The 12,993-nt window shown below is 41.7% G+C and overlaps 1 protein-coding gene across 5 annotated transcripts in view; it reads right to left on the reverse strand.

The window, feature by feature from the left end:
• Positions 1-12,993, reverse strand: part of CDK14 (cyclin dependent kinase 14) — a 656,595-nt gene that overhangs the window by 334,862 nt on the left and 308,740 nt on the right. For all 5 annotated transcript variants that reach the window (XM_077490836.1, XM_077490834.1, XM_077490833.1 and 2 more), the window contains one exon: positions 3,811-3,934. In XM_077490836.1, the coding sequence (XP_077346962.1) occupies positions 3,811-3,934 (124 nt within the window). The remainder of the gene's footprint in view (positions 1-3,810; positions 3,935-12,993) is intronic.

Below are 12,993 nucleotides of genomic sequence, written 5' to 3' on the forward strand. Positions count from 1 at the left end.
AGGATCAATCTATTGCTCAGCCATCCCAGAGCTCACTCACATCATACTTTGGAGGACGGGATCAATACATTGATCATTTGCCTTCAACACTCATCTTTGATCTGTAAACATACATAATAGAAAAATGCAACTGATATAACCAGAGGTTTCCAACATCAGTTCCCTTTTTACAAGAGCTTCTTGAATGTGCATTATAAATGGATTTACCAGTGCCAACTAACCATTTTCCATAAAGTGCTCAGACCCAAGTCGTTAATAGCACTTTTGTATTTTGCACATAAACGCGAATACAAACAATGTACATATTTCTCCAGGAGGTATTACAATTAAACCAAAAAAAGAGAAAAATGCAAAGAGCTAGCGCTTTTTTTTTTTTTTTGGTAGAACTCTAAATTTTTTGTGCATGCATTCTTTACCCTTTCCCAAGGAATGGAGGCGGGTGCTGGGACGATGTAACTCCAGCACGGGGCTTATATGATCAGTGTCTGCCCATTGGCCTAAGTAGATGCCAGTGTTGAAGATTTGATGGACAAGATGGGGGCAGGGGCAATAGGGCAGTGACAGAGAGCATGGACCCCTCACCACTGAAGGTTCCGCAGACTAGGAGGCAAGTATGTTGAGCATACTTACACGTTGGAGCAAAATACACCCCATACTGCTAGAAAGCTAGATCTGCTTTCAATACACAAAAGGTATACAATATAAAATCTAAGTCCCTCAAAACAGTTCAACTATTGTGTACCTCCCAAAAATAATGGACAACAAAAGATCAAAACCTTCAAAGCTGGAGTGTGCTAAACAATTCTCATTTCACTTATACCAGATGCTGCACCCAGCAACTTTGTCAGCAAGAAGCTGATTCCAGGTGTGTGTGTGTGTATGTGTGTGCATGTGTGTATATGTGTATGTGTGTAATATATATATATATATATATATATATATATATATATATATATATATATATATATATATATATATATATATATATATATATATACATATACACACACACACACACACACACACACATATACACCTACACTATATTGTCAAAAGTATTGAAACGTCTGTCTTTACACACACATGAACTTTAATGGCATCCCAGTCTTAGTCCATAAGGTTCAAAATTGCATTGGCCCACCCTTTGCAGCTATAACAGCTTCAACTCTTCTAGGAAGGCTGTCCACAAGGTTTAGGAGTGTGTCTATGGGAATGTTTGACCATTCTTCCAGAAGCGCATTTGTGAGGTGAGGCACTGATGTGGACGAGAAGGTCTCCGCTCTAATTCACACCAAAGTTGTTCTATCGGGTTGAGGTCAAGACTCTGTGCAGGCCAGTCAAGTTCTTCCACCCAAAACTCGCTCATCCATGTCTTTATGGACCTTGTTTTGTGCACTGGTCCAAATCATTTGGTGGAGGGGGGATTATGGTGTGGGGTTGTTTTTCAGGGGTTGGGCTTGGCCTCTTAGTTCCAGTGAAGGGAATTCTTAAGGCGTCAGCATACCAAGAGATTTTGGGCAATTTCACGCTCCCAAATTTGTGGGAAGGGTTTGAATGGTTCCTTCCTGTTCCAACATGACTGCGCACCAGTAAACAAAGCAAGGTCCATATTTTTTCTCTCTCAACTTTCTAGTTGTAAAAGGTTCACACTTATTTTTTACCTTGCAAGGTAAAAATAGAGTGTGACTGCCATGTGTTGCTGATGTCTGCCCTATAGCTATCCTTGTAATATTTCTTGTATGTTTTTGTTGGTCCCCTTCGGTGGGGCATTCTTTTTGTTTCATCCAAATATTCCTTTTTTGGATTAAGCTAAAAAAAAAAAAAAAAAAAAAAAAAAATTCTAGGGAGGACACTGTTCCTTTAGCAGTCTATAGTGTACATTACCATGATTGCATATTAGTTCACTTTTAATGGCCCTTTGCAAAAAAATGACATGCATTTCAGTATCCCCAGCACATTACATACCACTCCTCCTTTGTTCAAATAGTTGTTCCTATTCGCCCTGTTTACATGTAGGCTGTGCACACAGCATGCCCAAAAAAACTAAACAAAAAAAAAACCTTTAGTAGCTGACCTAGTTTGTCCTAACGTTGCCGGATGATAGCAGTGCACCTGCGGGACCACTTTGGCTCACTCTATAGCAGCAGCAACTAAGCTAACGCTCCACATGCACAGAGTTTGAACGAGCTAGAGTGGCTCCTGAGGGAGGACTGCTAACATCCGATTTGCCCTGCTGTTAAGGTAGGACAGGGTGACAGGTGGAAAGAGGTTTTAGGGGGTCAGCTACTATGGAGTCAGGCTTCACAGGGTCTATACATATATGGTGTGACACAGTGGGGGGGGTCGCAAACAAATCGAAATTCTGAAAAAAAAAAAAACATCAATTTCAGTCTCACTCTACCATCAATCGCAGCCACTGTGCCCATCAATCGCAGCCACTGTGCCCATCAATCGCAGCCACTGTGCCCATCAATCGCAGCCACTGTGCCCATCAATCGCAGCCACTGTGCCCATCAATCGCAGCCACTGTGCCGTGCCCATCAACTGCAGTCACTGTGCCATCAAATGCAGCCAATGAGCCTATCAATTGTCGCCACTGTGCCCCAAACGCAGCCCCGCCCCCCCCTCCCCCCCCGCGCCGGGTGCATGTACCTGTTTCGGTGGGACGGGTCCCTGAAGCCTTCTCCCATCCTCTCTTCCCATCATCTGCTATGATTGGATGCCTAGCGTCCAATCACAGCGCCTGTCGTTTCAGCAATCAAGTGACGGGTAACAGATCCAAGTACCTGATTGGCGGAGAGGCAGTTTAGTGTTAGGAAAGCAAATATTAATTTGCTTTTTCTAACACAGCTGAGTGACCTGCAAGCGCCCAGCATGGCGTTCGCAGGTCACCTTTTTTGACACCTATTAGAGCCTATGGCTCTAATCGGGTGCTTCAAACCCCCCACCCCGTCGCTGTAATTCAAGCACTCTGTGCCCGAAAAGGGGCCGGGCACCTGAATAGAGGGTGGCAGCGGCGGCCATAGATTCGAGCATTATTGGTGATAGAGGGGGCAGCGCTCAGGAGCAACTATTTGAAATGCATGGGATTTTTTTTGCAAAATGCCATTAAAAGTAAACCTTTTGAAGTGATGTCAGAAGTCTACGAAACATTTTGGGGAACATTCTGAACCTGTTCTGATATTTGTGCCTATTTTAAGTGAAAAAAGTACCATAAACCCTGTAGGAATTCTGCATATCCCTGCTATGTATGACTTTCTGCAAGTCACATGAAACTGTCACTTTAAGAATGACAGCCAGCAGAGAAATCATTGCATTATCAGGGGCCGTATATTATTACTACGTAGGATTTTATAGCGCCAACAGTCTGCGCAGTGCTTTACAAAATGAATTACGATGGTACAGTTACAATAAAATATAAGGCCAGAAGGTTAGGAGGGACCTGCCTTCAAATAAAATGGATGTTTTTTGGCTGGAAGTGGCTTGATAAGTTTTTCCTATTATGCTTCTACTGAACCCATAGATGCAGCTCTACATGAATGTGGATCTAGCTGTCGGCTGGAGTTGTCCTTAAAGAAAAAAAAATACAGTAATAATAATAATAAAGATCCTTGCAGAAAAGCACATGTTAGGCTAGCTTTCTCATAAACATCTTTTTTTCTCATTTTGAGATAGCCGTTGAGTTCAAGAGAAAAACCCAATAACAACAAAAGATAGAGATTATCTAAAGAAAAGCCAAAAATCAATAGAACCCTCTGGCCTCCTCCACAATATACAAAAGAAAATAATTAAAGTGAAACATCTTTATACCAAAGTCGGCCAGCTTCAGCTCCCCTGTATCGCTGATCAGCAGGTTCTGTGGTTTCAGGTCTCTGTGCAAAATGTGGCCTTGGTGAATGTAGGAGAGTCCTCGCAGCAGCTGAAATAAAAACAACTGAAAGGGAAAGAGAAGGGACGCATCATTAATCTGAACATCTCATAAAACATAAAAAAATATAAGAATTGTAAGACAAAGACAAAGAGATTCTCTTAGGTATCTAGGGGTTTAGCATTCATTTTTTCTTTTCTAATCACCATATTTCGGCAGATTCTTTAAAACTTGGGTCAGAAGACCTACACCTCCTGGGCCAGTGATGGTGAACCTTGGCACCCCAGATGTTTTGGAACCACATTTCCCATGATGCTCAACTACACTGCAGAGTGCATGAGAATCATGGGAAATGTAGTTCCAAAACATCTGGGGTGCCAAGGTTCACCATCACTGTCCTAGGCAATGATCATGTGAGGACTGCCAAAGCAGCTGTGTGATCAACTAAACCAATCAGTAGGTCTGCCTGAAGCTTGAGAAGAGACCCCGTGACCCTTGGCACTGCAGTAGTCACGAGACTCCATATCCAACAAAAGACTAGGTCTATTGGTTAGAGGAATGGGTACAGTTTATTGAGTTTTAAAATACAGTAAAACCTTGGTTTGAGAGCGTTTTGCAAGACAAGCAAAATTTTTTCAAACATTTTGACTTGATATGCAAGCAATATCTTGATGTAAGAGTAGCGTCATGTCACGACCAAGTATAAAGGAGAAGAGAGGCGCCTCTAAGTGTAGCAATATGGTTACATTTAGCAACATGTTGCTATACTAATAGGTGGCTCTCTTCTCTTTTACACTCTGTAGCTCCTGCTGGCTTTTGCTTCTAATCCCCTTGTGGAGGCTTCCATTTGTGGATGGACATTTTATGGTTACATAACCTTGCACTGCTATAATCTTTTTATATGGACTATAAACCGAAGGAGTTATGAATAAATGGTTGTGGAACGAATCATTTGAGTTTAAATTATTTCTTATGGGGAAATTTGCTTTGATATACAAGTGCTTTGGATTATAATTGCGGAACGAATTATGCAATCCAAGATTTTACTGTATACAAATCAAGATATGCATTACAGAACACCCCATTACCAATCCTGCAAACCTCCCCTTAACATTATAAATCTTTATCACAACAACCAAAGGTTATTAACAGTCACATTGTATAAACTACAGCATAATTGTTTCTAGCAGAGAAACTGACCTTGAATCATTTTTATTTGTTAGATGCAGCTGCCACAAATATTAACATATAATATATAACATACAGCCAAGTGTTCAGACTTTCCCACTATGTGTGACATTTGAGACCCCTGTGAGTGCAGCCGCCTACCTATAGAACAACCACAGCTGTTGCATAGTTAGGCCTTGTACTCAGGTTTAAACCAGTGGCGGCTGGGGGGGTGCAAACAAACTGAAAAAAAACAACACCACATCAAACACAGCCACTATGCCCATCAAACGCTGAGACTGTGCCCATCAAATGCCCCCAGTGTGCCCATCAGAGGCCCCCCAGTGTGCCCCATCAGAGGCCCCCCAGTGTGCCCCATCAGATCTTACCTCTCTCGGAGTGGGCCAGCGGCGGTCTCCTACAGGTCCTCCATGTCTTCTTCTGTCCTCTTTCAGGCGTCCAATCACAGCGCCTGACGTTTCAGCCAATCAGGTGACCAGTAACAGACCCGGCAACCTGATTGGCTGAGAGGCGGATTCCGTGTTAGCAAAGCAAATTCCTTTGCTTGCTAACACACAGCTGAGTGAACAGCGAACGCACAGCATTGCGCCCCGCTGTTCACCTTTTTGAGTGCCTATTAGAGCCTCTGGCTCTAATCAGGTGCTTCCAAAAAACACCCCCACCGCTGTAATTCAGGTGCCCGGCACCCAAAAATGGAATAGGGGGTGTCAGCAGCGACCATTCATGCAATGCATGAATCTATGTATGGTGATTAGAGCGGTGGAGGAGAGAGGGGGCGGCGCTCCTGCGCCCTTTATAAACGCACCGCCACTGGTGTAAACTGTATCCTTTGTGTTCAAATATGGCTTTCCCAGCAGCCCTCTTAAGCTGTGCAGGGATGACACATTTTCTACTGAAAAAGTCACACATGTAGAAAGCACTATAGAAGTCATAACACCAAAGCAAATGAAATGATAAAATAAATTAAAGTGTATCCAACCCTGAAAACAAAATGTAATATATGTACTGTATATTGCAGTTTACTAGTTCATAGAACTTGTTTTTTTTTCCAGGCTTATTTGCTTTTTTTTCACCTGGTAATCCTGTAAATAACACTCCCTAGACTAGTATGACAACGTTAACTCACTCCACTGTATCCGCAGAGGGAGCCATTAGACATGTGCACTGCCAAAAAAATTGGTTGTTTTTGTTTTATGCGTTTGTTTTTTAGGGTCACTCATTAAGAACGAAATTGGGAAATCTGAAAAGAAGAATGAGAATCTGAATATTTGAAAGAACAAAAATCCGAAATAACTAATAACTATAAAATTATAAGTATTGGAATTTCCTTTCAAATTTGGCTGTTAGTGAACATAACGAACACGAATTTATCCGAAGTTCTGAATTATCCAAAATAACAAATGCCGCATCTAAACAAATGGAACGTAACAAATAATATAAAAGTGTATTATTATTATTAATTCATTATGTTCCATTCGTTTAGATGCGGCATTCATCATTTTGGATAATTCGTAACTTTGGATAAATTTGTATTCGTTATATTCACTAACAGCCAAATTTGAAAGGAAATTCCAATACCTATAATTGAATAGTTATTAGTTATTTTGGATTTTTGAATTTTAGGGTTTTTGAATTATCGGATTTTCATTCCTATTTTCGGATTTTCTAATTTCTAATTTCTGAATTTTGAGAAAAATTTGTGTTTTCGCAAATTTTTTTAATATTTCAAAATTAACGGATTTGTCTAATTTAATCGAAAAATGAATTTGGAACGAAACTAATTGCACATGTCTAGGAGCCATAGTTGGGTCACCCAGGCTGGACTTCAAGCACATCTCTCCATCTCTCTTCAAGCACTACCTCTCTTCATCTACATTACATCGTAGATGGGGGAATACTAGTTCCCAGGAGGAGGATAACATTGTTTGTGTTGCAGTCCAGCTCACATCAAGAGATAAGGACATTGCATTTCTGAGAAGATCAGTTATTTTCTGTACACACTGAAAATGTTCTTAGCATGAAAAATAAAAAATAATGCAACCGATTTATCCAGGAACTAATAAGCTTGAGTATACTACATTTCTCTCATGCTCATCTCCAGGATTTCTCCAGAGCCTCTCCCATCCTCTGGAACTCACTGCCTCAACCTCTCTGACTATCCCCTAACTAAATCCCCTACCTTTAGGTTATCCCTGAAAACTCATCTCTTCAGGAAAGCCTATCATGTCTCCAACTAATCTTTTACCACTTCCATCAGCTTATTCCCCACAGTTACAACCTTTTGTACCACCTGCCCCACCCTATTAGATTGTAAGCTCTTCTGAGCAGGGCCCTCCTAATCCTCTTGTATTTTATTGTATCATAACTGTATTGTCTCCCTTTTATATTGTAAAGTGCGGCGTAAACTGGTGGCGCTATATAAATCCTGTATAACAACAACAATAATTTCTGCTCTTGGGTTTGAATATCATTTAATAAGCCAGTAATCATAAGAACTGGATGGTAGCTCAATAACTAAAACATCTAGCAGCAAAGACAATTTACTCCTTTGCAATGAAATAGGAAAACCGCACAATCCCTGAAGCAGTTGGGTTATGAGAATAAATCTCACTTTTTTTTTTTTTTATATTGTGCCTTTTCTTCTCCTCTGCAGCTGCAACACGGAAGATTCTGATAAAGTTCTATAAGGCCGGCATGCTATCAGATGTGAAGAGCTAAAAACATTAACAGGAAATATTCAGTTCATTCAGTTCCCTTTGAATTGTAGTAAGTGTTTAGTTCACACAAGATCTTAAATTGCTGGAAGAGGAAAATGCTTTAACAAATATGCCCACGCCCGCCCGCACTAAACGAATGGATATTAGGGAGTGCATGAAAAAAAAAAAAAAAGTCACCAACTTCCAGTAATTCACAGTTCAGACTACAGGGACAAAGGAACCTTTATTTAGAACATTATGAGCCTTGTTAATTATTCTAACACATACAGTAATGCCGCGTACACACGATCGGACATTCCAACAACAAAATCCATCTGATTTTTTCTGACGGATTTTGTGCCAAACTTGTCTTGCATACACGCGGTCAGACAAAGCTGTCGGCAAATCCGATCGTTCGGAACGAGGAGACGTTCTTTGCGTACAGCGGATAGTTGTATCTTTTAATATAAAAAAACTACGGGATAATGGTGTTTTGGTAACTTGGCCAAAAAAATAAAAAAAACACAATAATAATATTTTTGATATCACTAGAAAAAAAGCCTTTTTAAATAAGTTTGGCAGAACTCCATTATTACCAGCAAAGTAGCTTCATTATTATCCCATTAAAGAAGAGAAATGTGCGCTGCATTTCGAGATTTTATAATTTTCCACATCACAAATGTTAATTCTCCATTACAAATGCTAGTTTACAAGACCGGCGCTTCTGGCTCATCTTTGCTTCCAAGGATGCGTGTACTTTTGTCCAACAGACTTGTGTACACGCTCGGAAAATCCGACGACAGACATTTGTCCTTGGAAAATTTGAAAGCCTGCCAGCCAACATTTGTCCACGGAAAATCTGACAATTGTCCGATGGAGCGTACACACGGTCGGATTTTCCGCCAACAGCCTGTCATCACACATTTCCCATTGGAAAATCCAATCATGTGTACGAGGCTTAACAGTAACAAAATCATGTTTCTTATTGGTTGCTAGTTGTCACAGTGCTTTCTTATGCCCTGTACACACGATCGGCTTTTCCGATGGAAAAGGTCAGCTCTGATTATGTTGTCGGAAAATCTGATCGTGTGTGGGCTCTATTGGACTTTTTCCGTCGGAAATCCTGATGGAAAAAGTTTGAGAGCTGGAACTAAAATTTTCCGACAACAAAATCCGATCTGACTTTTTCCTATCGTTTGTAGAGAATTCCGACAGACAAAGTGCCACGCATGCTCAGATTAAATTACGAGACCAAAGCTATTTGCTACTAGCCTCAACGTAGTCCCGCCGTACGCAACGAACGTGCAATTGACAAAATATACTACACAGTGTCTTTGCTTTTTTTTTTTTTTATTCTTCTGCTGAATACCCTTTTTAACCTCGCCTATCTGCGGTCACCACCCAACGCTCTCCTTCTCCGATCTATGCACTGCAGAGGGAGGGGCTGAGATCCCCCTCTGATGTCTGCCAGGTGGTCACGTGAGCACAGATCGGCGAGGTGGAATAAGGCATTTTAAAGGAGAATTTAAAAAAAACAAAGACACTGTGTAGTACATTGTGTCCTAACAGAGGGATTGGCGGTAATTGTGAGCAGTTACTTTACTGACATTCGGAAAACAGCGGTGGGGAGAGAGGGACGGCTCACACACAGGAACCAACAAGCAGGGAGTGAGGGGGAGTGGGGAGAGCAGTGGGATGGCGGAGGCACATAAACTGACCACGGTAATCAGGGAACAGCAGCCATGATTACTGTGGTCAGGACAATCAGGTTTTTTTTACAGCTTAGAAAAGGAAAAATAACACTGCACAAGTACTACGTGGATTAACATGCTTTAAAGTAGCAGGATCTCTTTTTCTTTTAGGGTTACAAACACTTTAATTGAACAAATTAAAGTTAGAAGCTGATTGGATACTGTGCACAGCTGCACCAGATTAAGCACTCTGCAGTTTTAGTAAATCAAGCTTGCCATGCCGGTGGTGCCTCACCTGGAAATGCTAGTTGCCTGAATTTCTTGCTTCAATAATTTGAGTCACTTTCCCAGAACAAGTATGCAAATAAGGACTGCTGTTTTTTCTCTGACTTCCTTCATTGGGTGTCAGTGACCCAGAAAGTACTGAAACCAGCGCAGAAATATCACCGCCAGGTAACTAAGGTTTTCAGAATGAGATCATCTATTTCTTATGACAAGTTGCTTTTAAAAGTGTATGTCCAGGCATTGTTCATATTTACCACCTTACTAGATCCCCTCTACCTCGAGAGAGACTTTCTCAAACTTTTTCACATGGTGGAATCCCTACAAAAAAAAAATTCCAGGTCTCAGGGAACCTCAGCTAATAATTGCTACATCAACAGCTCATGGTACGTTAGTGTGATGGTCAGTGGGAAGATTGCTCCTCAAAATCCAACTCTGGGCGAAAAGCGTTTGCTCTTGCAATGGAGCTGTGCCTGCATTGCAAAGGTCAACTGCTCGTTTTCTGCCTAGGGTATAGGAGAACTGATCCCTGCAGTTTTTTCCCACCCTCCCAGCCCCCTTCTTGGGGTCTGGCGGGCTTGTGCAGCTGATTGTTCCTCAAGTCATCAAGCCCATAGACCTGCTCTGCCCCTAAGGGCATAAGGAAGAGGCCACCACTGGATTGCGATGTTTGTCAGTGGAGCAGAGGATCCAGTGAGTATACAGCTTTCTCCTCTCTCCTGGACAAAATAAGCAGTTCATCCTTGCAGTAAGGGCACAGCCCAGCTGCAAGGGAAAACTTTTTCTGCCCAGAGTTGGGCTTTAAATTTGTCACCAGTGGGTGGAATGTCCCCCTTACAAATTACTAAAAATATCAGTGGTGTCAGTGGTTACATATCGGAGAGGAATAAACTACTCATTAACCAAGGAAGCAATAGTAACCTCTGGAGGATCCCTAGAGTTCCATGGAACCCTGGTTGAGAAGGGATGCTCTAGGGCATTTCCCAGAGGTTTTTTTTTCTTTTTACCTTTTACCTATTCAAAAAAACTATTTGATTACGGCTTGTGAGGCTAGTAATGTTCCTACAGGGGCAGCTGCTGGAAACTCAGCCCTTATTGATGTTGGGGTGCCCCAGAACAGACCTCTCTCTACTATCACTGCTTTGGCAGACTATTGACAGTCAATGTAGCCGCACCGTTTTCTGGGAAATAAATCTACATATGCATTTGGAGTGGGATAGGGATAGGCAGCAGGTATTGGCTGATAATGCTGGTTGAGTTTTCAGTGCTGTGCAATCAGTGGACCTTGCGTTTTAGAGCTTACAATCTAAAAGGGAGGGTTAAGTGATACAAAAAAGTAACACCGTTACAAAAGTTTAGGTATTGGGTGAAGGCAGAATTGGCTTCCCTAGACAGATGGGTTTTCAAGGATAGCCTAAAAGGAAGAGAAGCGCTGGTGTTAGTTGGACAGATTGGGGTAGGGAGTTCCAGAGGATGGGAGAGGCTCTTAGTAAGTCCTGGAGGTGAGCATGGGAGGAGGAGACAAGGGAGTTAGAGAGCAGGAGGTCTTGGGAGGAGTAAAGAGAATGGCTTGGTTGATATTAGGAGACAAGGTTAGTGATGTAGCTGGGGGCAAGAGGAGGAACAGAAACTAGATTTGAAACACACAAAAAACAAACACAATGCTGGTTGGAGATATCAATGAGGTTTTAGTCATGAACCCGATTACCCTGAAATATACCTAAACTACATCATGGTCAATGTTCTCAGATTTGGACCCATGCCCTTGGCTTACATCAACGTCATTACATGGTTTGCCTCCTTATTAGTTGCCCCCTTTACTCCAAAAGCAATTTCGGCTCAGAACAAAGATTCGGTAATAAACAGAAAAAAGCCAACACCAAACTCGGCTTCCAATTAAGTTTACTTATAAAGAGTCGTCTCTCAGGGACATGTGAGGATAAAGCGAGGAACCTTTGATTTAGGAGCTCGGCACACTTGTCACTTTCCTGAGCTAAAGCCCCATAAACATCCCAGCGGAACAGGCGCTGCAGCTTGTTAGGAGTTATTTAAACACCATTTATTTTCAAAGACTTTAATGCGGCGGCAAACGCATTCACTTTGTACTGATTTTATCCCTGCTGTTTATTTTCTTGTTGGTTACCTAAGAAACTTTCAACCAGTCTTTTTTTTTATTTTATTTTTTTTTAATCTCGAGTCGCATTAACCCTACATAAAAAAAAAAATGTAGATGTTTTTACATTTATATTTAACCAGTAAGGAGGAGGCACCCCGAGATATTTTCATAGAAACAAAACTAAAGGAATCACCTATTTTATTGTAGAGGCTGACATTTTGGTGATATGCAGCTCAACTTCCATGGTTGGTTGAACATATTGTACAGTATACAGGCATACCCCACATTTATGTACATGAATTGCAATACACACAAAGCAAGAATGCCAGTTTTTATGCATAGATTTGTTAGAAGTAAGCAGGATGCAGACAGTTAAGGTAGAACTAAAAGGCAAAACTTTGTTTCTTTTTATTTTGGATAGACTAATGGCGGGTTATAACCCCTATCAGTTTTTTTCTTATTACCATCTGTGTCCCAGTGGGAAGATTTTCCTTCACTTCCTGTCCCATAGGAAGTGAGAGAAAATCCCTCCAAAGTGAAGAAACCCCTGGTTGTCACCAGAATTAGTGTTACTATTGGAAGAGTTCCCCTTTATTCCTGTTCTGGTGACAACATGTGAGATTCTTTTGCTTTCAGGAATAACGGTAAACAGACAGAGAAAGAGGATGAATCTCCCTAACAGGGGCACAGACAGCAATAAAAGACTGACAGGTGTTCTAACCCCTCTCCACTCTATTCAAAACTAAACTGAAAATTAGCATATTTGTAGGTTTTGGGATTCTTTAACCACTTGCTGACCAGCCGCCGAAGTTTTATTGCGGCAGAATGGCACAGCTGGGCGAAACAACGTTATGCTATGTCGCTTCACCCTGTGGCCACTAGGGGCGCATGTGGTCACGATCACCGTCGGGCTCCCGCAATCGCTGCTGACACACTGAGAACTGGGATCTGTGTGTGTAAACACAGTTTCTGGTTCTCTGAGGGGAGAAGAGACAGATCATCTGTTCATACACAGTATGAACAGCAATCTGTCATCTCCCCTACACAGTCCCCTCCCCCCCTTCAGTTAGAACACACACTAGGGAACACAACCCCTTGATCACCCCCTAGTGTTTACCCCTTCCCTGCCAGTAATCAGTGCATTTTTATAGC

Source organism: Lithobates pipiens, unplaced genomic scaffold (assembly GCF_037356315.1).
Source record: "Lithobates pipiens isolate NorthernLeopardFrog02 unplaced genomic scaffold, aLitPip1_a1.2 Scaffold_19, whole genome shotgun sequence".
Classification (NCBI taxonomy): domain Eukaryota; kingdom Metazoa; phylum Chordata; class Amphibia; order Anura; family Ranidae; genus Lithobates; species Lithobates pipiens.